Source organism: Fukomys damarensis, unplaced genomic scaffold, assembly GCF_012274545.1.
Source record: "Fukomys damarensis isolate Sample0158 unplaced genomic scaffold, DMR_v1.0_HiC HiC_scaffold_27, whole genome shotgun sequence".
NCBI lineage: Eukaryota > Metazoa > Chordata > Mammalia > Rodentia > Bathyergidae > Fukomys > Fukomys damarensis.
Genome location: NW_022900939.1, coordinates 5,572,257 through 5,595,963, shown reverse-complemented (window position 1 = coordinate 5,595,963; position 23,707 = coordinate 5,572,257). Strand labels below are relative to the sequence as shown.

Here is a 23,707-nt window from a genome sequence, read left to right as displayed (position 1 = left end):
GGGGTGTGGGGTGCGCGTGTGCACGGGCGTGCGCGCGGGCGTGGGTGCGTGCGGCGCCGTGTTTGGGGTTAGGGTATGGAGACATGGAGAACCACGTCTGATTCTTTACACGCGCACACGCACGCACACACACACACAGTCTCATTTGATGCTTCAGGACTGATTGGAGTGCAGACATCATCTCATCTTGCCCGCCACTGCTTTGCAGCGGTGCGCGTGTGCACGGGCGTGCGCGCGGGCGTGGGTGCGTGCGGCGCCGTGTTTGGGGTTAGGGTATGGAGACATGGAGAACCACGTCTGATTCTTTACACGCGCACACGCACGCACACACACACACAGTCTCATTTGATGCTTCAGGACTGATTGGAGTGCAGACATCATCTCATCTTGCCCGCCACTGCTTTGCAGCCCGTCCTCTTGCATCCCACTCCCTCCCCTTCTTCCCCATCCTTGCCCATCGCCGTCCTCAGCACTCCAGTCCTCCATGCTGGACCAGTCTGTGCTGATGAGCTTGCAAGGTCACTGCCTGGAGAGGGGAGGAGGGACGGCAGCCTCCGTGGTACTCACGTCAGCGAAGATGTCATGTCGCCCTCGGGTTCCTGTGGTTTTACTAGGAGATCCTGCCCCAAAGAACGGACGGATCCAAAGCATCCGGTAGTGAGGCCACTGTAGTCTGAAAAAAAGCGTAGATGACCTCAAGGTCTGTGGATTTGAGATGTGGGTGGTGATTTGGGATTTCAGAGGTGTGCATTTTGAGTTTGATGCGTTGGACCACATAGAGATAGGAACGGAGGCTGTGTGTTAAGTAAACCAGTGTCAAGGTTGTGGCCCGGTTGGTTTTGAAGACAGTGTGAGTTATAGGTGATCTTAGAGGATTTAGATTCTTCGTGGGGAAGGGAAAGGGGAGAGAAGAGCCCTCCTTATCTCTGCAGTCTGAATAACTGAAGGGAATGGCAGTTGATGAGATATAAATTGTGGCTAAAAAGACATGCCGTTTGTAGCCAGGAGAGTCCTGAGATCTCGGAGTCCTTGTAGCTCTGGAAGAAGATGAGGAATCTGATACAGAACATGACAATGACCTCAGTGTTATTGGATAGTTCTCAGCAGAGAGGGGTTGGAATCCTGAGGATAGAGAAGTCCAAGTGCCTAATTTATTGGTAGATGCTTCGGGTCCAATCGCTGAGATTTTAGCCAGCAAGGGCTCCTGGCTCCTCACTTGTTCCTCCGTGTCAAGGTTTAGCCTAGAGCTCTGCGCCTTTAAATTGTACTTTGGCTCTCACTTTAGACATTTTCTACATAATCTTTTGGTTTTTTGAGACAGGGTCTCACTGTATAGTTGAGACTGACCTGGAACTCACTATATAGCCCAGGCTGGTCTCGAACTCACAGCAATCCTCCTGCCTCAGCCTCCCGAGTGCTGGGATTACAGGTGTGTGCCAGCACGCCTGGCTTCTACCTAATCTTTTTATAGAACAAATTATGTTTTGATCCATATCCTATCTCATTTCTCCATCTGTCTCCCTTTTCATTCTGCTCGGCTTTATACCGGTGTCTCCCATGACTCTAGCAGTTGGGAGAACAAAAAGACTGTTTGGGGTCATTGAGCAAAAGTGACCCCAGAAATGAGTGAAAGTGTGACATGCTCAGGAACCTGGTGGTGAGATGCTGCTACCCAGAAACAAAATGGGGACCAAGTGCAAAGTAGCAGCCGATGAGAGAGAAGGAACCTAGTTCCTGGCAGACACTGTGAAGGAAGAGGCAAACCCCGGTTTAGGGCCCTGCTAACTCTGGAGTAGCAGCCCGCTAGCACTGTGTGGTCACCAGGCAGGGGAGGGGCTGTGGCTCAGCTATAAATAGTGCTGGGTGGCCAAGTCGCTATGGAGACAGCATTGAATCCTATTACCTGCCGTCCTCTGTTGGGAGCAAGGGAAAAGAGGGAGCGGTAGGCCAAGGACACAAGAGGTGTTGCAAATAGTTCTTGTTTGGTATTAGGGGAGAAAAAAGATAGAACTTCTACACACTATCTAAGTTAAATAGGGCCTTAAGCATACGTGTGTGTGTGTGTGTGTGTGTGTGTGTGTGTAAGTATGGGAGTGCACGCAGAGTTTGTGTGTGTGACTCTCTGTAAACAAGGTTGCAGTGTGGTCATGCATGGAGCTTTGAGGCAAAATTCTGGAGCTGTGCAATAGCCCTGTAGTGGAATGAAACATTTTATTCAGAGAAATGCATGTATATGGAGACCTAACAGGAAGTAATAGCTAATTAATTTCATGTAGGCTTTTCCTAATTTTAGGACAATAGTTTAGAAATTCTTCTGAGCTTCTCCCCCGCGTCCTTGCAGGAATCCTGATATTTCTGTGCCTAACGCATGTCTGTATGTCAGAGTGGGCCAAGGCCTCATCTGTGTATTTTGTTGCTGACTCCAATCCTGAAGCCGGAATAGAACTCTGTGTTCAGCACCAAGGGCAGAGCTAGCAGCTGCAGCCACTGAGACCCTTGCCTGAAGGGCAGAGAAAGAGGTGGAGAGAGTCGGTTGGGACGCAGGCGTTCTTCACGTGACATTACACGTGCTGGGTTTCCAGCTGTTGTTATTGTCTAGGTGCGAGTAACTAGGCCGTCTGTGTGGAGGTTTCTTATCCCACTGAATGTAGATCGTTGGGACAGGTTTCATGACCTAGAAGACCTAGAAGTGCAGGTAAGTGCTGGCTGAAGAGTCTGGTTTGATCCTGATCTTTCCGGGAGCAGTTCTGAAAGTGACTAATTTGAAGTCAGTCATGGTAACCAAAATGAAGTCACTTTCAGAACAGAGCCCCAAGGGCTAGGCTGGAAATGAGCTAGATTGGTGGGGAGGGGAGATGAGCCACTGTTCATCTTTTTATTTTATTTTCTTCCTGTGCTGGGAATTGAACTCAAGAACTCTACCACTGAGCTGCATGCACAGCCTCTTACCCTATTTCTTCTTCTTCTTCTTTTTTTTTTTTTCTCTCTCTCTTTTTTTGTACTGGGGATTGAACCCAGGGCCTTTTCACTAAGCTATACTCCCAGCCTTTTTGTTTTGTTTTGAGTCAGGGTCTCACTAAGTTGCAAAGTTGCCCAGGCTGGGTTTGAACTTGTGATCCTCCTGCCTCAGCCTCCTAGACTGCTGGGATTCCAGGCATTTGCCACCATGCCCAGTTTATCCTACTTCGTGCATTTACTCTGAGCTCATAAGCCCACAGTGTGGGCTGGGCAGGTGTCATGTTTTCCTTTCTTTAGTATGAGAGTCAAAGGCCTCTGACCTGTGCCCCAGGTGGGGATGGGTTTAGAGGGATGATTCCCTGAGGAATAGATCCAGCTGTGGATTTTATCGGTACATTTTTCCTATTAACCTTGGGTTTGCAGATAACATCAGAATTCCTCCTGGGATCGCTGACTCCTTGCTTGAAGTTTTTCTGAAATGAACTGATGAGTTGGAACCATGGTGCAGAAGAAGAAGTTCTGTCCTCGGTTACTTGACTATCTCGTGATCGTAGGGGCCAGGTAACCATGAGGAGGCTGGTCGTTGCCTTGTCATCAGGGACGGTCACACGCTGCAGTTGCTTCCCTTCCCTGTTTCTATGTGGCTGCATAGCTCACTCCTCCCCTCCCCCAGTATTTACCCCAATGGGAGCATCGAGGCCAGTAGGGAAACAGCACTGTGGGGTGGGTTCTGAGTGTGGGTCTCAACAGAGGCAGAGCAAAACTCTGCTCTTGTTTTTTTTTTTTTTTTTTTTTTTTTTTTTTGGTACCGGAGATCGATCTCCAGACCTTGTCCTTGCAAGACAGGCGGTGGAACCACTGGGCTAAAACCCGGCCCAAATCTCTGCTCTTAATTAGTATCTTTGTGACTCTTTAGCAGATATGCTTTTCATACTTGAGTTTTCTTACGCTGTGGAAAGGGAAAGTGCGCCATGCTCTCTCCCTACCTGCGCTCTTCTGGCGCTTCCTTAGCGCTCATTTGAGGTGCCTGTCAGCTGCAGGTGTTTTTGCTGTTGTTTGCTGGGCGGAGCTGCCAGGCTGAGTGTCTTCAAAGCGCCCACACTTCCCGGGCCCTCCGGTTGGGTTTCTTTATCCAGGAGAGCACGCTGATTGGGCTTGCTGAGCAGGAGACAGTCGGACTGAGGCGCGGGTCCCTGCAGGCTCTGTCTCTGTGCTCTGTCCTAGGCACCCAAGCAGTGACAGTGTGGCCCAGACACCGGAGCTGCTGCGGCGATACCCGCTGGAGGACCACGCCGAGTTCCCACTGCCCCCTGATGTCGTGTTCTTCTGCCAGCCGGAGGGCTGCCTGAGCGCGCGGCAGCGGCGCATGAGCCTGCGGGATGACACCTCCTTCGTCTTCACCCTCACGGATAAGGACACCGGAGTCACGCGTTACGGCATTTGTGTCAACTTCTACCGCTCTTTCCAGAAACGGCTGCCTAAGGAAAAGGGGGAAGGCAGAACGGGGTCCCGGGGAAAGGAAGGAGCCTCAGAAGAGGGTGTCCCCGAGAGCTCGGAGAGCGGCGGGGCCCTGCAGGCCCCCGGCACCGACTCCGCCCCCGCCCCCAATGTGACTCAGTCCCCGCGGGCTAAGCGCCGGCCCAAGGGTGCCAGCCGGTCCCGCAACAGCACCCTGACGTCCCTCTGCGTGCTCAGCCACTACCCTTTCTTTTCCACCTTCCGGGAGTGTCTCTACACCCTCAAGCGGCTGGTGGACTGCTGCAGCGAGCGGCTGCTGGGCAAGAAGCTGGGCGTCCCACGCGGTGTACAGAGGTACAGCAGCCGGCAGACGGACAGTGGGAGCGGTCCGGAGGGCTTGGGGTTGGGCTGTGAGAGGAGGAGAGTCCCCTGGCAGCCTGAGGCCCTGTTAGCCCTCGCTAAGAAAGAGGCTGCCGAGGCCTTGGGCCTCCTGTCACAGGCTGACTTTTTCTAAGTCGGGGGTGGCTAAGTTGCCTGGGCTGGCCTCAGGCTTGGGACCGTCCTGCCTCAGACCTGAGTATCTGGGATTGCGGGCGTGTGCCCTGCCCCTGGGCCACACCCGTAGTTTTACACTGGTCCCTGCACTTGTGTGACCCCGGTCCCTCTGAGCTCAGAGAGTGAGCTCTGCTAAGGAGACCTTCCCCGCTGTCATCGCAGAGGCTCTCTGTTGGCTTGCGGTCGGGTTTCAGCTCCCACTGTCCCCAGGGACACCATGTGGCGCATCTTCACGGGCTCCCTGCTAGTGGAGGAGAAGTCTAGTGCCCTCCTGCACGACCTCCGCGAGATCGAGGCCTGGATCTACCGACTCCTGCACTCCCCGGTCCCTGTGTGTGGGCAGAAGCGAGTGGACGTTGAGGTCCTCCCTCAGGAGCTGCAGCCACCCCTGACCTTTGCTCTTCCGGACCCCTCTCGGTTCAGCCTGGTGGACTTCCCGCTGCACCTGCCCCTGGAGCTGCTGGGTGTGGATGCGTGTCTCCAGGTGCTGACCTGCATCCTGCTGGAGCACAAGGTGAGGGGCGCGGGCACCCTTCGAGGACAGGGCCAGATCTCCTTGGTTTCCTTTCTACCTCAGTGGTAGCACGATGCCAGACAATGGCAGGTCCTCAGTCAGCGTGGGTCGGATGAAGTTGCAGGGGTTGTGGGAGGTATTCAGAGAGGCTGCTGCTCACTGGGATTACCCTCACCAATACCGATGGAATCCTCTGGAAATAGCAGTCCTTCTGTTTTAGCCACTGACCCTGGGATGGGGTCCCAGGGAGGGTTACTCCAGAGCCTGGGCTAAGACGTGTGGGATGGGATTGGGGGGGGTGATTCTGGAAACTAAGCTTCTGCTACAGACAGAAATCAAATTGTAAGTCAGGTGCAGTGGGCACACGCCTGTAATCCCAGGTTCTCAGGAGCCTGAAGCAGGACGATCACAAGTTCAAGGCCAGCCTGTGAAGTTTAGTGAGACCCTGTGTGAAAACCAGATTGTAGAAAGGCTGGTGATGTAGCTCAGGGATAGAGCTCTTGCTAACATGCGCTAGGCCCTGGGTTCAATCCCCAGTACTTCAGAGGAGGAGTAAGGGAATTGTGGTGTCAGAAGCTGTGTTCTGGTCACCCTTACTTTGCACTGCTGAGTGACCGTTCTGGTGTGGCTCTGGCAGGTGGTGCTACAGTCCCGAGACTACAACGCACTCTCCATGTCCGTGATGGCGTTTGTGGCAATGATCTACCCCCTGGAGTACATGTTTCCCGTCATCCCACTGCTTCCCACTTGCATGGCATCGGCAGAGCAGGTGCGTCTTGAGGCATCCTCTACCTTTGTCTCCTCTCTGCCTGAGGGAGGAGACTCCATGTCCACAGAAGTTGCCAGTACTGGTTCTCAAGCCCCTGTAACTCGTCTGCAAAATCTGAGTGCTTTGGAGTGATGTGTTCGTAGTCTCTGATCATAATGCGTGGTGATAGATGCCTCCTTCCGCTGCTGCTGTGGGTTATGTGACGCGCAGAAGCTGCATTGTGGTATCGTTCCAGCATCGAAAACAGTCTGTTCTGAAACACATCCAGCCTGGAGGGTTGTAGAGAAGGACTCGTGGCTCTGTGTTTCCTTATCTAGAAGAATCCTGACTTGCGAAGTGCTCCCAGGAGCCTTGGCCTTAGCTTTTTATCCTCTGTGTTCTCTCCACAGCTGCTGTTGGCACCAACCCCATACATCATTGGGGTCCCCGCCAGCTTCTTTCTCTACAAACTCGACTTCAAGATGCCTGATGATGTGTGGCTGGTGGATCTGGACAGCAATAGGGTGAGGTTGGGTCCAGAATAGGATTATGTTCTAGACCCAAGCCCGAGGAGCCTGTTTTTCTAGGTGATTTCTCTGATGAGACTCACTGAAATGATTCCTTCTGAGCTGCTTTACTTTATTGGCCAGATAGGCCCTTTGTGAATGTCCTGAGAATCCGCAGGACTTAATTTTGCCAGAATTAAGTCCTCCCCCTGCGCCCTCCAAGATGAGCAGTAGGGCAGTTACTTTTGTGGGATCATTCTGTGGTACAGACCAGTGGTGGCGAACCTTTCAGAGTTTTCAGTGGTAACAAACAATCAGCTGGGCACGCCTGCCACAGGTTCACCACCACTGAGATCATCTCCTACTGGCTCTATCGGGGATCAGTTTCTGATAAAACCCCTTCCACGTGGACTTTGAAAAATTAACATTTGTGGCATGATGCATTAAAGCTTTGATAGAAAGCTCTTATATGTGTTCATTGTAAAACTTCAGAAAAGGAAAATAAGGGTAAAGAAGAAAATCAGATCCATAACCCTATTATCTGGTCACCAGCAGTGTTCAGGCATTTTCACTCATGATAGGTATGTGTGTTACATATAGACACATGCGTGTGTGCACATACACATATGTATCACTGAGGCGTGCTTTCCCAGCACCACATAGTGAGTTCAAGGCCACTGAAGTGAGACCTTATCTCAAAACAAAACGTGTGTACATCATAACACTCAGAAGTGTATATATATCTATATCTATATCTCTATATCTATATGTGATGTGTGTGTATGTGAGTAGGTATAAACCTGCATAAAGGCCTCCTGTTCTTGTTATCTGTCTGCACATAAGTGCAGGTCCTGAGCAAGTGAAGTAAGCTCACACCTTCCGTCTTTCTCTGGTGTAGGTGATGGCCCCCACCAATGCAGAGACGCTGCCCATCCTACCGGAACCAGAATCGTTAGAGCTGAAGAAGCATTTAAAGCAGGTAGGTGAAGGATGGAGAGGAGGAGGAGTGAATGCTGGGGTTGCAGTAGGAAAATGGCTATTCTAAGAGCCAGGTTTCTTCCAGACCTCAAGTGTGTACTCCATTTTCTTTGTCTCGGGTGGGCATAAGAGGTGTGCTCACGCCAGTTTGGGCAGCAGGGTGAATCTCAAAGATTCTGTGTGTGTGTGTGTGTGTGTGTGTGTGTGTGTGTGTGTGTGTGTGACAGGGTCTCACTGTGTAGTTGGGACTGACCTGGAACTCACTATGTATCCCAGGCAGGTCTCGAACTCACAGCAACCCTCCCACCTGAGTTGCTGGGATTACAGGCGTGCTTCAAAGTTTCTTTCTAAGGCACCATCATCCTAGGAAATTTGTGATGCCGTATGAAAGGACCCTTTACGTTCTGCTTGGTGTCATGTCCACTGTCCTTCATGGCCTTGGTCTCTCCATCCCTAGGGAACCCTTTCCTTAGACTTCCTTTCTGAGTAATATCGCACATCTGCTTTTTTTTTTCTTGTACTAGGGATCGAACTTGGGACTTTACACTTGCAAGGCAGGTGGCAGAACCACTGAGCTAAATCCCCCGTCCTCATCTGCTGCTGCTGTTGTTGTTTTGAGACAGGGTCTTGCTGTGTGGTCCAGGCTGTCCTTGAACTTACTTTGTATCCAAGACTGTCTTCAAACTCACAGCGATCCTCCTACCTCAGCCTCTGGAGTACAGGCGTGCGCCACCACGCCCGGTTTCCCTCTTAGCTGCTTTTTCATTGATCGCTTTTCTTCTTTGTTTGAGATTTCAATTCCGTTATTTATTTTTCAGTTTCCTCATTGATAACATTGAGGATAGCAGCTACATCTCTGTCATGTGAAGACTTTTTAAAAAGTACATAGCCCAATCCCAAGTCTAACATTATGGCTGTCGTGTGTTTTTCTATTTATACTTAAACTTTTCTTGTAACTTGTAGTTTTATTGTACATGTTTGCAGTACCTACTGATTGCATCCCTCGTGGGGAGTTGGGAACTTGTACATAGCACGCACGTCTTAATCCTTTTTTATGTCCCCTCCCCTCCACACCACTTTTCTTCTGCTTGCTGAACACAGCACCTGAAAGTAAAGCTGGACCAGGCGCATTCCCTCCCCTGCCCTAGGACTGCCATAAACAGGAGTCCTCTCGCTCGGAGGGTCCTTGAAGTTGCGTGTGCGTGTCACGCGGAGCATCCTGTGGTCCCTTAGACAGCAGCTCTGAGTGAACGCAGGTCGTCCCACATCCCTCGCTCTCCCCTGCCTCGTCACTGCTGCCGTGACGTAGCATCTCGTTCTGCAGAGTCTGGCGAGATCGCAGGCTCAGAAAGTTCTCTCCCCACCTTCACTTGCTGCGTCCTCGTTCCTGGGATAGTGAGGCCTATCTGAAATGATGCCAGTTCATTACCCTAAATACTCGTAGGTGCTAAGATCACTGTTCTGACCCCTGCTTCTCAAAGCGTGGTCTACAGATCAGCCACATTGTCCTCACCGGCTCTGTTGAAAGCACACGTAGTCAGACCCTGTGTTGGGGGCTGCTCCGGGTGGCCCCGGGCTCCCTCATTGGAGAAGCGCTGCTGGGCTATGGCAGTGGTTTCCGTGCTGCCCCTTGGAGCTTGTTAAGGGCGCATTTAATTTGTGATCACCCAGTACACGAGGCTCCCTTCCTTTCTCACCTGAGAAGCTGTTTTCACATCACAGTTATTTATTTTTTTGTGTAGATTTAAATGTGAAAAACACTTGGTGACCAAAATAAATTGGAAACTGGTTCCAGACTTCAGGTGTGATCAGGTTGCCATGAGCTGCAGGTGTGAACAGATTCCCTTCAGCAAGATTGGCTCAAACATGAAGAGCTGTGTGTTTAGACTATTTTCTAAGCCAGAATATTTGGATTCTTTTTTTTCCTTCCCCAAAGATACAGGCTCTGCAGTGGGTTGGCAATGGCTTGCAATTGGCCACTGTTCTTTGCTGAGAACTTTCTGATCCGAGAGTGCGGTGTAGAAGACTTGAGGGGCTTCCGCCTGGTAGTGCAGATTGTTTTGCAGACCCAGGAATCAGCCTTAGCTGAGGGGTTTCTTGTTCTGCAGGCCCTGGCCAGCATGAGTCTCAACACCCAGCCCATCCTCAACCTGGAGAAGTTCCACGAGGGCCAGGAGATCCCGCTTCTCTTGGGAAGGCCGTCTAGTGACCTGCAGTCCACGCCGTCCACTGAGTTCAACCCACTCATCTACGGCAATGACGTGGATTCGGTGGACGTCGCCACCAGGTGAGACCGAGTGGACGACATAGTCACGGCTTCCTGGGTGGTTTCCTTGCTGTTGCCTCTGGGGCAGACTGTTTCCTAGAGCCATGTTTGCCTTGTGAATAAAATGTGTTAGAGGTTTGGTTATGTTTCCACCTTGGTGAGAGCTAAGAAAGTAGCTGGCAAGGCCCTCAGGAGGACAAGAACTGCTGGCTGTCTCGATGCCGGAAGCCTGTGCTCTGGGCGGTGGTCTGAGGCCCTTGCTGTGCGAGGCTGCTGCTTCCCCAGCACGCGGGTCTCCGCCACCTCCCTCCCCTCATTCCCAGAGTGGCCATGGTGCGTTTCTTCAATTCCGCCAACGTGCTGCAGGGCTTCCAGATGCACACGCGCACCTTGCGGCTCTTCCCTCGGCCCGTGGTGGCCTTCCAGGCTGGCTCCTTTCTAGCCTCGCGTCCCCGACAGACTCCCTTTGCTGAGAAATTGGCCAGGACTCAGGCCGTGGAGTACTTTGGAGAGTGGATCCTCAATCCCACCAACTATGCCTTCCAGCGAATCCACAACAGTGAGTCCCCCGCCCTCTGGTGGCCTCACCTGGTGACCTGTCCTTTGCTTGTTCCTTGCTAATTCTTGACCTGCCCCTTCCATTCCTGTTTGGCTGTAGGCTTTTTCCTACTGTCTTCTAGTACTGAGGACTGAACCCACGGCCTTTGAACTGGGCTATATCCCCAGCCCTTTTTATTTTATTATTTTGGGACAGCTTCTTGCAGAGTCACCACGTTGCCCGGGCTGGGTTCAAACTTGCAGTCCTCCTGCCTCAGCCTCCCAGAGTGCTATGATCACAGGCCTGCACCACCAACCCTGGATCCCACTTTTCTTTTTGTGTGTTGTTTTCCTTTTTTTTTTTTCCTCATTGCTAACTGTCCCCTTCCTCTTGGGATAGATGTGTTCGACCCAGCCCTAATCGGTGACAAGCCCAAGTGGTACGCCCACCAGCTGCAGCCCATCCACTACCGAGTCTGCGACGGCAGCTCCCAGCTGGCCGAGGCACTGAGCGCACCGCCAGAACGCGACTCGGACTCCGACCCCACTGACGACAGGTGAATGTCCCTCTCACCGGCCCTTCCTTGGCACATAGGAGACCGAATCTCCCAGGAGGTGCCCGTCATTGCATTGTAATTTTTGGTGGGGAGGGGTACTGGGGATCAAACTCGGGACCTCGGCTTGTGAGGCAAGTGGCAGCACCATTGAGCTGAATCCCCAGTTGTCCTCGCCTTCTGATTTCCTGGCCTTGAACAAAGTGTGCTTGTCTTACTGTTTCCTGAATTCTAATTGCATGTTACTTTGCTGGTCCCTTTCTGGTTTCTTCCGCTCTCCTCCCCTGTGTCCTTGGCCTGGCAGTGGCAGTGATAGTATGGATTATGATGACTCGAGCTCTTCTTACTCCTCCCTCGGTGACTTCGTCAGTGAGATGATGAAATGTGACATCAATGGCGATACTCCCAGTAAGTGTGCCCGGGGACCTCTGCAGGCGCTGGGCTTGGGACTGAGGATGAGGCCGCCTTACCTGCGTCCCTTGGGTTCGGTTCTGGCAGATGTGGACCCTCTGACGCACGTCGCCCTGCGGGATGCCAGCGAGGTGGTGATCGACGAGCTGCAGAGCCAGAAGGAAGCGGAGGAGCCTGGCCCCGTCGTGGTCGGAGAGAACTCTCAGGAAAACCCCGCCCTGCGCTCCAGCTCCAGCAGCAGCACCACCACCAGCCGCAGCCCGGGCCCGGGCACCCGCGGAGCCCTTACTGTACGCAAGGGCAGGGCTCGGCGGGGCGGGGCCTCACGTCTGTGCGGGGGCGTGCTGCGGCTGTGCACGAGCCTTCATGCTCCCCGTCTCTTCCCTTAGGGGTCAGGGTCACAGCCTGTCAGATAGAGTTTTGACCCCAAGAGATCACAGGGCTTTTTTTTTTGGTACCGGGGATCAAACTCAGGACCTTGTGCTTGCAGTGGAACCACTGAGCTAAATCCCTGGCCACAGGGCTTTTTGGTGGGTACAGTGAAGATCCCTCTTGTGTAATTTGTGGAGACACAGAACGGGTACCAGAAACCTTTTTTGCCCACATATGCCGCAGGGTAGGGATCTGACGGGCATGGCTCGGCCCTGCCCAGACAGGAATGTGGGAAGGTACCTGGGCACCAGGTGACCGCTTTTGGTTGAATGTGGCCCTCAGGAGCCTGCTGACTCTGCGGAGGTGGACGACAAGGTGGCATTCGGCGTCCCCAAGCCTCTGTCTCCCAGCCTCGGCAAAGCGAGCACAGACCGGCGGCCGCCGGAGACCGGAGAGGGGTCAGTGTGCTGGCGAGCCTGTGACAGCCCCTACTCGGAGCCCCAGTATGGCCTTCCCCCTGAGGAGGAGGAGGAGGAGCAGGGGGAGCGGTACACGCCCCGCTTCGGCCAGCATGTTGATGGCAGTCGGTGAGAGCAGGGTCCTCCTCACCGGGGACGCGGACCCCAGGCTGGGGTTAAGCTCCTCGCAGCCCTGCCTTCCCCGGGCGGTGCTTGTTCCGGGGCTCAGGCGTCCTGTCCCGGGAGGGCGCCCCGACTGCAGTGTAGCCTAAGGCCCCACTCCAAGTTCGGTCCCCGCCTGGGACTCACAGGTGCCACTGTGCCTTCAAGGGCTCAGAAGCTGCTGCGGCCCAACAGCTTGAGACTGGCGAGCGACTCGGATGCTGAGTCGGACTCCCGTGCGAGCTCCCCCACCTCCACCGTCTCTAACACCAGCACAGAGGGCTTTGGGGGCATCATGTCCTTCGCCAGTAAGTGCCCGGGTCCAGGCGGCCTCCTGCGTCCGTCCTGAGATGTGGGGCTAGGCGGTGCCATTGCGCCTTCATCCGGGCCCTTTGGATACTACAAAAAGGAGGTTTACATGGGGCCACTGAGGGACAGAGAGATCTGTCACCTGATGTTGTACCTGGAAGTTTTGTCTGTTTCAGGCAGGATGGCCTAGTGGTCCATTGAAATTGAGCAGTAAATTCAGTCACTATTTTATAGAAATATCCTGGTCAGATTTGCTTTAGGTTTATATCTGATACACTTTTTGCCTACTGAAGCACTTCCATGATGGTTCCTTGAAATTTACATGAGGTTGATTTTTGCGCTTAGAGAACATCCCCAGTAGTGATTAGCGGTGTCACTGTAAGTGTGGGACAGGTAGAGGGTAGGGTAGAGAGAGCCAGCATGGGGGATAACGCATCTGACTGTGGGACTTTTCAGAAGCCAGGGAGGCACAGCAGCCCCTTCAGACTGCAAGCTCATTAACTGCAGCGTTCGGGCTGTGTGAGCAGAGGGCGAGGATGTTATCTGGAGGTGGCCAGGGAAGGTTATCATTGGTTTCCAGCACCCCTGGTGCTGATTCCTCTGTCTGCCCTGAGTCGGCCTCAATCCCTTCTAAGAGCAGTGACTGTCTGGCCCAGCTCACCCTTGGACAGAAGGGAGGCACAGATCGAGCCAGGCGAGGGTGCTTTGATTTCCTCACGGAACCATTGCTCTCACACCCTCCCCTCCGCAGGCAGCCTGTACCGGAACCACAGTACCAGCTTCAGCCTTTCAAACCTCACGCTGCCCACCAAAGGTGCCCGAGAGAAGACCACACCGTTCCCCAGTCTGAAGGGTAATGACTCCCTTCCCTGTGCCAGACCGGGTTTGCCTACGAGCCCGCCAGGCCTGCCGTGCTTGTCAAGGGCCCTGGCACGGGGCTGCTGCCCCTCATTCGCTTCTCGTGGCTTTCACTGCACATCACAGGCGCTTGGTGGTTGTCAGGTGGAAGCCGTCTCTGAACACAGAGAAGGCCCTGTTCTGTGTCATTCAGGTTCATGGCAACTGTGGCATCGTGGCTGCTTGTGGGGTGGAGAGGCCCTGGTCAGAGATCCGTGACTGACAGGGGTTCTCAGCTGTCCCGACCCCTGCACTTAGGATGGCTCTGTCCCCAGGGGCTGCCCCTGCAGCATGTGTGGGCTGGGCTGGCAGGGTTGACAGAGCTGGCCTCTTACCTGGGCTGTGTCCCTTCTTGGGACCTGGGTGAGGGCCGGGTGGTATAGATTGGCTTTCTGGGCCAGTTTAGACCTAACTTCAATTCTCTTGTGACCTCTGACAGTTCGAACTGAATTTGGCTTTCAGTTGTTTTATGTGGCTATCGCGCTGAACTGTTTCAGTAGGAAGTAGAGTGAGAAGCAGCTCCATGATCCCATGACTGAGCTCTCACTCCCAGAGATTGAAAATGCCAGGAGTCTATGCGATGGGTGCTCCTGGGGGCGGGGAAACGTGGTCCAGGTGGGCCGAAGGACCCGGGGTGGAGGCATAGGTGACTGAGGAGCCCTGCTGAGCGGATGGGCCGAGGCTGGGCAGGCTGGGCAGGGAGAGGCAGGCGTTGGTGCGGCTGCTTCTCGGATCCACCGGAAGTGGAAGGGGCGAGCGTGAAACCTTCATCACATGCTGACGCTTCATCCCATCCGCTGCTTCTGCCCCTCCCAGCACCTCCCATCCTCATGCCCCACCCCTCCCCACAACCCTGTCTGCAAGAGGAGCCTCTCCCCAAGACACCCGGGCCCCTGTGATAAAGGGTCGCCCTGTTGTGCATGTGCCTGTTGTGCGCTCGAGGCTGCGTTAGTCCTTTGTTCCGCCCTGGCTGCGAGAGGCCCCAGGATAGTCTTTTTGGGAGCCCTGGCTGTCTCCGGGTCGCTCGGCCTCCAGCGCTGGTGTGACGGAGAACCAAGGTCTCATGCACTCTGGAAGCTTCGGGAGGACTCTCAGATGCTTGACTCCCTGCTGCATCAGAGGGTGTATGGGTCGCGGTACTGTGGTGCACCTACTAATTGTGTATTTTGTGTCCCAGTATTTGGGCTAAATACTCTAATGGAGATTGTTACTGAAGCCGGCCCCGGGAGTGGCGAAGGTGGGTCTTGCCTGTGAGCTGTGCATGATCTCTTTTCTCTTAGCATCCTCCATGCCTGCCTGAGGGCCATCCTCCCTGTGGAGGAAATGGCCTCCCAGGGTGACCTGCCTTGTGGTCCCGCGGGGCGTGCTGTGGTGCATGTGGAGCGGTCCAGGCTCCATCCCCACCTCCTCCACATGGCCGTGGCTGCTTTCTGCCTATGTGTGATGTCCCGGTGCCCCATCCCAGCCTGCTGGGCTTGGGCCTGGAACACTGCCACCCAGGGCTGTGCTGCTGTGAGCCCGGCACCAGCAGTGATGTCTGTCCTTCCTGCCTTTCTCACTACAGGAAACAGGAGGGCCCTGGTGGACCAGAAGCCATCCGTGATTAAACACAGCCCGACAGTGAAAAGAGAGCCTCCGTCTCCCCAGGGCCGGTCCAGCAATTCTAGGTAATAAATGACAGCGCCATTGTAAGAGTTCTCAGGTGGAGTAGCTGGATGTGATGGTGCAGCCCTCTAACTCTATCTGTCTTGAGAGGCTGAGGCAGGAGAATCTCAGGTTGGAGGCTACCCTGGACAATGTAGTGAGACCCTATCTGAAAATGAAGATTATAAAAGGCTAAGATATAAACCAGTGGTAGAGTTGCCCTGGGTTCAGTCCCCAGGAGAAAACAAGAGAAGGTTCTCAAGTTGGGTTGTGGGTGGTTACTGTCCAGAATTCTAGGCCACGCAAGATGAGGAGAGAAGCTCTGAGGAGAAGGGAGGAAGCCAGTTTCCTGCCAGCCCTTCCCATTCCAGTCCAGTCCCCAAGGGGCAGTTGTGGCTTCTGGTGGAAAAGGGGAAACTAAAGAGAGGGGATGCAGTGGCCGGGGACATCACGGGGCTTGGCTTGGCCTTCAGCGCTGGAGACAGACAAGTGGTCGTGGGAGGGAGCCACACTGCTGGGTGGTCGAGGCCCATGGTGTGCCGCGTGCCTGCAGCGAGAACCAGCAGTTCCTGAAGGAGGTGGTGCATGGCGTGCTGGACGGCCAGGGCGTGGGCTGGCTCAACATGAAGAAGGTGCGCCGGCTGCTGGAGAGTGAGCAACTGCGGGTCTTCGTCCTGAGCAAGCTGAGCCGCGCCACACAGTCTGAGGACGAGGCCCGGCCGGACATCATCCCGGACGTGGTCAGTGTGGGGTCCAGGGGGGAAGGCGGTGGTGCCAAAGGGAGTTTGCCCACACCAGGCCCTGTTGTGGTTGCAGGAGATCAGCCGGAAAGTATACAAGGGCATGTTAGACCTCCTCAAGTGCACGGTGCTCAGCCTGGAGCAGTCCTATGCCCACGCGGGGCTGGGTGGCATGGCCAGCGTCTTCGGGCTCCTGGAGATCGCACAGACCCACTACTATAGCAAAGGTAGGGCTGCCCTCACCTCAGAGCCGGCACTGTGCCCACTGCTCGTGTCCACCAGGCTTGGGACTCTGTTCTCAGCTCACGTGTATGGACTGGACCTGTCTCTCTCGCAAAAAATAAGATGTCGGCTCCACTCTCCCTGCACCACCTTGATTCTACATCCTCCTGTGTCCCGGCTTCTCCCGCCTCTTTTCCTTGCCTGGATTCCCATTCGCTACCTCTTAACCTCCTTCTGTGTTTGACTTTTCCCCTCAGAGCCAGACAAGCGGAAGAGAAGTCCCACAGAGAGTGTAAATACCCCAGGTGGCAAGGACCCTGGTCTGGCTGGGCGGGGGGACCCAAAGGCTATGGCCCAGCTGAGAGTGCCCCAGCTGGGACCTCGGGCACCAAGTGCCACAGGAAAGGGTCCCAAGGAAGCAGACACCAGAAGTTTAAAGGAGGAGAACTTCGTAGCATCCGTCGGTATGTATCATTGCATTTGGTGTGCCGCAGGGGTCCTGGCTCCTTAAATATCCCTTCGTCCTCTCCGTCCATCCAGAACCTGCCTCTCTCCCCCACCCATGCTTTGCTTTCTGGAGAGGGAGAGACCTGTGTCCATTTCCAGTGGCATTGCCTTATACTTCTCTGTCCCGTCCGCGCCATCTGTAGCCGCCCCCGCTGACATCTCAGAGGAGGAGCGGAAGTGTTCAGAGTCCGGGCTGTACTCCTGTCCCTCTATTCATTGATTTCTGGATTTCTTCACGTAGCAGGGAGGCCTGTGAGAAAGTTTACAGGTGCATCTCTGGGCTGTAGATGGATGATCGCCTGGGTCTCTGAAGGCAGTTTTTCCTCAGCCAGGTGCTGGCTGTCAGGACGCTGCTCCTTCGTGCTGCGTCTGCAGCTGCCGCTTTCCTCGGTTTAGGGCTCAGAGCCCCAGCTCTCCAAGTCAGCGCTTCTCTTGGCCCTTCCTCGCCGAGCCAGTGAGCTGGGTGCTCGTGCCCATGTTGTGTTTTCTACCACGTGGGTCACCTCAGTTTGTCTCCCTCCCCGCTTGGCCCGAGTCACCTAGCCTGTCTGTGTCTGTGTGTTTTTCTGGTTCTGGGTCCCAGGCACTCTGCCTAGCTGATGTCTCTGTCACAGCCACTCGCAGTTGCCTTACGGTCTCATAAATGATGAGGAGGAACCAGTTCCCTTTTTGGGGGCTCTCCACTTCTCTGGCCAGCATAACATTCTTCTGAAGGCTGGCAACCCTGCTTTCTCCTGCCTTGATGGAACATTCTAGAAAGGGAGTTGCCATGCCAGGCTGAAGGTCTGGAGTTGTAGTCCTGCCTGCCCTCAGGTACAGGGGACTGTGGCTTTGGGCCGTCCACTTCCCCTCGGGTTCCCTGTCTGCTAAGCTGGAGATGAGGAAGTCCTACACGTAAACTGAGGGTCCTTCCAGGAGAGGAACGGCTGCAGTTGGTATCGTCTCTGCTTTCCCCATGAGACGCCAGTCTTAGCCATTCTGCGTTCTGTCGCTTCTCACAGAAGCGGAAGTGTGCGCCCAGGCCACCGGCTGAGCGTGGGTCTCTTGGTAAGGCAGACTCGTTCTGAGGCTGAGGCGATTCTCGGGAGCAGCCTGGAGGGATGCTGACTAGCTCGGTCAGGCCAGTGAGCCCGAAGCCCAGCTGATGGGGACGGTCGTCTCTCTCACCTGGAGTCTCAGGACTGCTGTCCCCAGCTCATTTGGCGGAGAGCATAGTGCAGCGTGAGTTCCATGTTCCAGCCGATCCGTGTTATGTGCTCCCGAGCCCTGGGTCCAGCCTCATAAGGATCAGGTTGCTCAGGTCAGGCAAAGGCGCTTCCTCAAGGCCCTCCCAGGGGTTCTACTGGTTTAGAATTTGGAGTCTTGAGTTCACACGTTGGGGGAAGGCCTTGGATGTCTTGGCTCTCGTCCCCTCACTCAGTGCAGACCTCTTCGTGCCTCTTGGTTGGTGATCCTGTGCCCGAGATGGAGTCCGCCTGGGTGGGTGGGTGTCCCTGCCACCTGTCTGACCAGCCTCTGACTCTCTCCTTTTTCTCCTGCTTGCATTGCATCTGGGGTAGAATTGTGGAACAAGCACCAGGAAGTGAAAAAGCAAAAAGCTTTGGAAAAACAGAGTAAGGAACAAATGCCCCTTCCTGTCCCCAAGTCTCCCATACCTGCCAACTCCCCAGGCCCAGTTGGGGCAGTCTCCCTGCTCAACCCCACCCCAAATTTGCTCTTGGTGGGGGTGTTTGGCCTGAAAGCAGGTAGGTGGTGTGTGACTTCTAGGCGTCCGGCTTGTAGGCTGCTCCCTGCCCTGCCCCACAGCACATAGGACACAGGGTGTCCGGAGAAACCCGGACCTCGCAGGGGAGAGGCTTTGCTGATTGCAGTGCCCCCCATTGGCCGACGGCTCCCCACTGCTAGGAGGCCTGTGGGCACAGTTGGCAGAGATGGTTGCTGTCCCTCCGTGTTGAGTCTGTAGCTGTCCACCTCTCTGGTGGCCTTCCTAGGCACGCATTCCTGCTTCTTGTCATTCTGTCTTTCTGCCATACCATTGTGGGTGCGGTAAAAGGGTGGTTGGTTTTCTTTTGTTTTTGTTTATTTTTCCATCAAGTGTAGCTGTTGTAGGGGAGGGTGGGTGGCATTTCCTTTTCTCTTTGGGCCTAGCCTTTCCTGGTTCCTTTGGATATGTTTGGGAAGTGTGACGGCCTGGAGACCCTTAAGTGGCCGCAGGCTCTGATTCGGCTCTGACTCTGGGCGCCGCGGAGTACGGTTGAGCATTTGTGGAACGTTTCTGTTGTAGGACGATTTGCTCAGCGTCTTCAAAGTCCATTGAGACCAGGTCTGCTTTGTCCCTTGTGGTTCCTAAGGCACCTGGGCACCTCTTTGACTGGGTCTGGGGGGGCAGTCCCTGGAAAGGTGACTGGGACCTGGCTGTGCTGTTGTCCCACTCCCTTCTCCAGCCCGCCCCAGCCTCTGTGTGCCGAGTGACTGAATTCTCACCCTACCCAGGGCCAGAAGTAATCAAACCCGCCTTTGACCTTGGTGAGGTGGCAGAGAAAAAGTCCCAGATCAGTGCAGACAGCGGTGTGAGCCTGACTTCTGCTTCTCAGGTTTGTGACAACTTTGTAGAAAATGGGCAGGATTAAATAAGCATAATGGCCACTGTGGAAATCAGTATGGAGATACCCCAAAGAACTGGGATTATCTGGGCGTGGGGGCGCACACCTGTAATCCCAGCACTCGGGAGGCTGAGGCAGGAGGATCGCTGTGAGTCTGAGACCAGCCTGGGCTACACAGTGAGTTCCAGGTCAGTCTCAACTACATAGTGAGACCCTGTCTCAAAAAACAAACAAACAAAAAAAAGAACTAGGATTAGAGGTTCTATTTGACCCAGCTATCCTTCTGCTGGGTATCTTTCCAAAAGAATTAAAAGAATCATACCACACTGACATAAGTGCACCCATGTTTATAGCGGCACAGTTTGTAATAGCTGACACTTGGAAATAGCCTAATTGCCCATCAACTGGAGACTGGATAAAGAAGATGTGGTTTTCCTATACAATGGAGTACTACTCAGCCATAAAGAACAAGAAACCAGAGACATTTGTAGCTAAATGGGTATACATTAAGACTGTACTCTTAAGTAAAATAAATAGGACACACTTGAATAAATACCAAATACTTTCTTTGGTGTGAAAAACTAAAAGTATAAATAAGGTTCAAATGAAAAAACAAACAAACAAAAAGGTTCAAATGGTATAATTGAAAATGTGAAATAGGAAAAAAAATGGCTAAAGGGGAAGTGGGAAGGGAGGGGAAAGGAAATAAGGGAAAAGGAAAAATGGAAACACAGTCTTTGTAAATAGGGAAGGGTGAAGGGAGGGCAGGGGAATGGGGAAAAAAAAACAAGAATCAAGATATATCATGTCAAGGTACGAGATCCCAGTGATAAATGCAACTATTGTTTGCTTTGAATGTACCAGTAAACTTAATGAAAAAAAGCATGATGGGCACAGCTGTCATGCTAGCACTCTAGGAAGCTGAGGCAGGAGAATCACAAGTTGGAGCCCATCCTGGGGTTACTTGGTGACATAATGTGCCATGTCTCTAAAGGAAAATTTTAAAAGACTGGGCTTTATAGCTCCATGTGAGGGTCCTGGGTTCAATCCCTAGTATTGCAAAAATCACAAAAAAGACAGGATTAAATTTGTTATCTCAGAATGCTTTTTTAAAATGGGCTGAGGGGTGGGATTTAGCTCTGCCTTGCAGGCACTAGGTCTGGAGTTTGATCCCCAGTATGGGGTTGCAGGGTGGCGGTGGATTGAGGGTTGAACCCCAGGCTTCACACATGCCAGGCAAGCATTCTACCGCTCAGCCACACCACAGCCCTCAGATATTTTTTTTTTGGGGGGGGTTGGTTTTTTGAGATAGGGTCTCACTATGTAGTTCAGGCTGACCTTGAACTCACTTTGTTTTTCGGTGGTTTTTTTTTTTATACCGGTGATCAAACTCGGGTCCTTGCACTTGCAAGGCAGGCGGTGGAACCACTGAGTTAAATCCCCAGCCCCTTGAACTCACTTTGTAGCCCATGCTAGCCTCAAATTCATGATGATTTTCCTGCTTCAACCTCCTGTTTGCTAGAATTATAGGTGTGCACCACCACATCCATCTTGAGAATTCGTCTTAAAAACAAACTGAAAGAGCATCTTCAGAGCAACAGGCTGGGAGAATAGTTCAGTGGTAGAGTGCTTCCCGCAATATGCAAGGCCTTGGGTTCAATCCCCAGTACCATAAGAAAAAAAGAAAGGAAACATAGCAAAGTAAATATCTAGTAATGAAGGCGTGATTAAGTACATGCCACAGATCCATGTAATGCCATATTAGTGTCCATTAAAGGTTGTGTTTGCAAAAGTTTAGTGGCTTGGGAAGATGTTTATAAAGCTGTATGCACTCTGATTCAAGTTTTATTTTTAAGTTGTATTTAGAGAAGACCGAAAAGAAATACACTAAAAACAGTGGTTAATGTGGGTGGTAGATTTATGGCCTTTTCTTACGTCCTCGTCCTTTCGTGTGTCTCTGACGGGGAGCATGCATTTGTTTACCGCGCCTTCTTTTTTCTGCTATGTGAGTTACACTATTTCTTGTTGAGGGAAGCTGCATGTGGTTCACACGGCCCAGGCCGGGACAGGACGTAGGGAAGGGTAGGCAAGGGTAGGCGCAGAAGAGGGGTGGAAGGCAGCGGGAGCCGGGGCCCCTCCCGGCCGACCGGGGCTGTGTGGTCTTCTTGCAGAGGACCGATGGAGACTCAGGCAGCGGCGGTGGCGGCGTGAGTCCAGCTGTCCTGATCCGCAGCTCAAGTCAGGACTCTGAAGTTAGCACCGTGGTAGGGGGCACCACACTGGCATCCGGTGGGCGGGGTGGACCCCCGGAACAGGCTCCTTCCTCTCCAAGGCCCTTCTCAGCCACGTTCGGCTGGTGCTCATGGAGATTGGCCTGTCTCGGCCTCTCCCCAGCTCAGAAGGAAGACACCCTGAGGCACTTTCACATTCTCCTTCCTTTCCAGGTGAGTAATAGTTCTGGAGAGACTCTTGGAGCGGACAGCGACCTGAGCAGCAACGCAGGTGATGGACCAGGTGGCGAAGGCAGTGTCCACCTGGCCAGTTCTCGGGGCACTTTGTCTGATAGCGAAATTGAGACCAACTCTGCCACAAGCTCCATCTTTGTAAGCTTCATTTCCTGACACCAGGAGACCTTTTCTTTAATAGGGGAGGGAAGTGGGCTAGGGAAGAAAGAAAACTTAGGCAACAATGAGCAGGAAAAGATGGGGCTGGGGATGTAGCTGAGTTCCGTGGTAGAAGACTCGCCTCGCCCGTGAAAGGCCCCGGGTGCCACCCTTAGCCCTGTGGGAGAATAAAATAGAGCAAAAGATGACGGAAGGCATGGATAACCTTTACGTATTTGGGACTTGCACCTTTACATGATGCGTCTTGGTTATTTTTTCCCCGTTCCCTTGCCGGGGAAGTGTTTCTTAAGGCTTTTCTCACAGTCATCTGGCTCCATGATCTCCTGATTTGTGGGTACATGAGGGGCTGTCTCATTGGAGCAGGGCATCCAGGCCCACGGGTGATGGAATGGTAGCTGTGCAGGCCAAGTGCAGCTCTCACTGGATGCCAGGCTGCCTGTAACAAAGGCCTGGTCATGTCTTGGTCCGGTCACTGCTCTGTATACTGCAGGAAAATAGCGTCTGCCCGTAACATGTTCCTAACAGCTACTCCGCCTTTCCATTCATTACTAATACCTAGGAAGAGGTCTACAAGAGCCAGATTCTGTCCCAAAGGAACCAGGTGGCTCAGTCCTGCTTCCACTCACAGGATAACGCTTTGAATGGTCTTTGCGAGGCAGGCGGGGGAACCACTGAGCTAAATCCCTGGCCCTGGATGGTCTTTTCTAAGAGGTGAGGGACCAAAGCCTCAGGGAGCGAAAGCATTTGCCCTCGGCACTGGGATGAAATGGAGCCATAGCCCTGCCTGCTCTGCCAGGAACCTGTGCCTACGTGGCTGCCCTGAGGTTCTGAGCTGCTCGTTGTTAGCAGAGACAACAGTGGGTATTTGCTCCCGGAGCTTATCTTAGGTCTGTGGGGAGAGTAGAAGATGAAACTGGAATGAAATCTGTCATTTAACACTTGTGACCAGAAGCTTCTGTACAGCCTCTCTTCTGATACAGTCTGGGACCCACTGCAGGAAGCTGGAGCCGGACTGAGGGTCAAGGTGGCTCAAGCTGGTGGGCTGACTCTGCCCGGGGCTGTGGCAGTCTGAGTATTTCAGTCAGGCATGCCTCCCTCCGGCTGTAGGTGTACGGATCCAGGATCGGGTGTGCAGGAAGCTGCTCAGCCGGACCCTTCCGGGACACTCAATGGTCCTGGGCAAGGGGTCTTCATACAGCTGAGTTGCTGAGAGCAGTTCCTAAATTTCTTGGTTCAGAAAAGGCTATTTTAACAAGAAATAGGTTAACTTGATGTGCCTCACTGAGCAAAGCCTCGGGCTTTGAGCCAGGCGACTGGCCTGTAGTCACAGTAATTAGGTTTTGCCCGGTAATCTTTGATTGGTGGCTTCTCTGCTAATTGTGGCCCACGGGTGTAGAAGGCGCGGTATTACAGTACGGTACCTACCTTCTCCCTCGCTGAAACTCTGTGAACAAACAAAGTCTGACATTGCAGAGATGGCCAGTGAAGCAAGGGACGCTTCTCCCTGAGAGAGGGAGGAAAGCGGAAAGTAACGCCTTTCAGCTGCCAGCCGTGTGCCCGGCACTGTTAAGTGCTTTCTGTGTGTTGTCTAGTCTAACCCTTCTCAGGGCTGGGGAGATGGCTCAGCGGGGCAGTGATGGCCTAACCTGTGGGAGGCCTGGGGTTCCATACCCAGCGTCGAAGA

At 53.5% G+C, this 23,707-nt stretch overlaps 1 protein-coding gene across 16 annotated transcripts in view; it reads left to right on the top strand.

Moving 5' to 3' along the window:
- The first annotated feature begins 2,097 nt into the window (after window positions 1-2,097).
- The window catches only part of Madd (MAP kinase activating death domain), a 34,954-nt gene continuing 13,344 nt past the window's right edge, over window positions 2,098-23,707 (top strand). For 2 of the 16 annotated variants that reach the window (XM_010612436.3, XM_033756455.1), the window contains exons 1-22: window positions 2,100-2,695; window positions 3,382-3,519; window positions 4,183-4,770; window positions 5,182-5,485; window positions 6,123-6,254; window positions 6,644-6,757; window positions 7,638-7,718; window positions 9,826-10,004; window positions 10,307-10,542; window positions 10,921-11,077; window positions 11,379-11,482; window positions 11,573-11,775; window positions 12,200-12,315; window positions 12,646-12,785; window positions 13,538-13,639; window positions 15,248-15,350; window positions 15,881-16,067; window positions 16,144-16,294; window positions 16,547-16,753; window positions 19,290-19,390; window positions 21,571-21,663; window positions 21,844-22,002. In XM_010612436.3, coding sequence (XP_010610738.1) covers window positions 3,458-3,519; window positions 4,183-4,770; window positions 5,182-5,485; window positions 6,123-6,254; window positions 6,644-6,757; window positions 7,638-7,718; window positions 9,826-10,004; window positions 10,307-10,542; window positions 10,921-11,077; window positions 11,379-11,482; window positions 11,573-11,775; window positions 12,200-12,315; window positions 12,646-12,785; window positions 13,538-13,639; window positions 15,248-15,350; window positions 15,881-16,067; window positions 16,144-16,294; window positions 16,547-16,753; window positions 19,290-19,390; window positions 21,571-21,663; window positions 21,844-22,002 — 3,519 coding nt within the window. In that variant the 5' untranslated portion in view covers window positions 2,100-2,695; window positions 3,382-3,457. Of the gene's footprint in view, window positions 2,696-3,381; window positions 3,520-4,182; window positions 4,771-5,181; window positions 5,486-6,122; window positions 6,255-6,643; window positions 6,758-7,637; window positions 7,719-9,825; window positions 10,005-10,306; window positions 10,543-10,920; window positions 11,078-11,378; window positions 11,483-11,572; window positions 11,776-12,199; window positions 12,445-12,645; window positions 12,786-13,537; window positions 13,640-14,860; window positions 14,921-15,247; window positions 15,351-15,880; window positions 16,068-16,143; window positions 16,295-16,546; window positions 16,754-18,355; window positions 18,410-19,289; window positions 19,391-21,570; window positions 21,664-21,843; window positions 22,003-23,707 lie in introns of all 16 variants that reach the window. The other 14 variants (XM_033756443.1, XM_010612434.3, XM_033756449.1 and 11 more) reach the window with 14 other exon arrangements.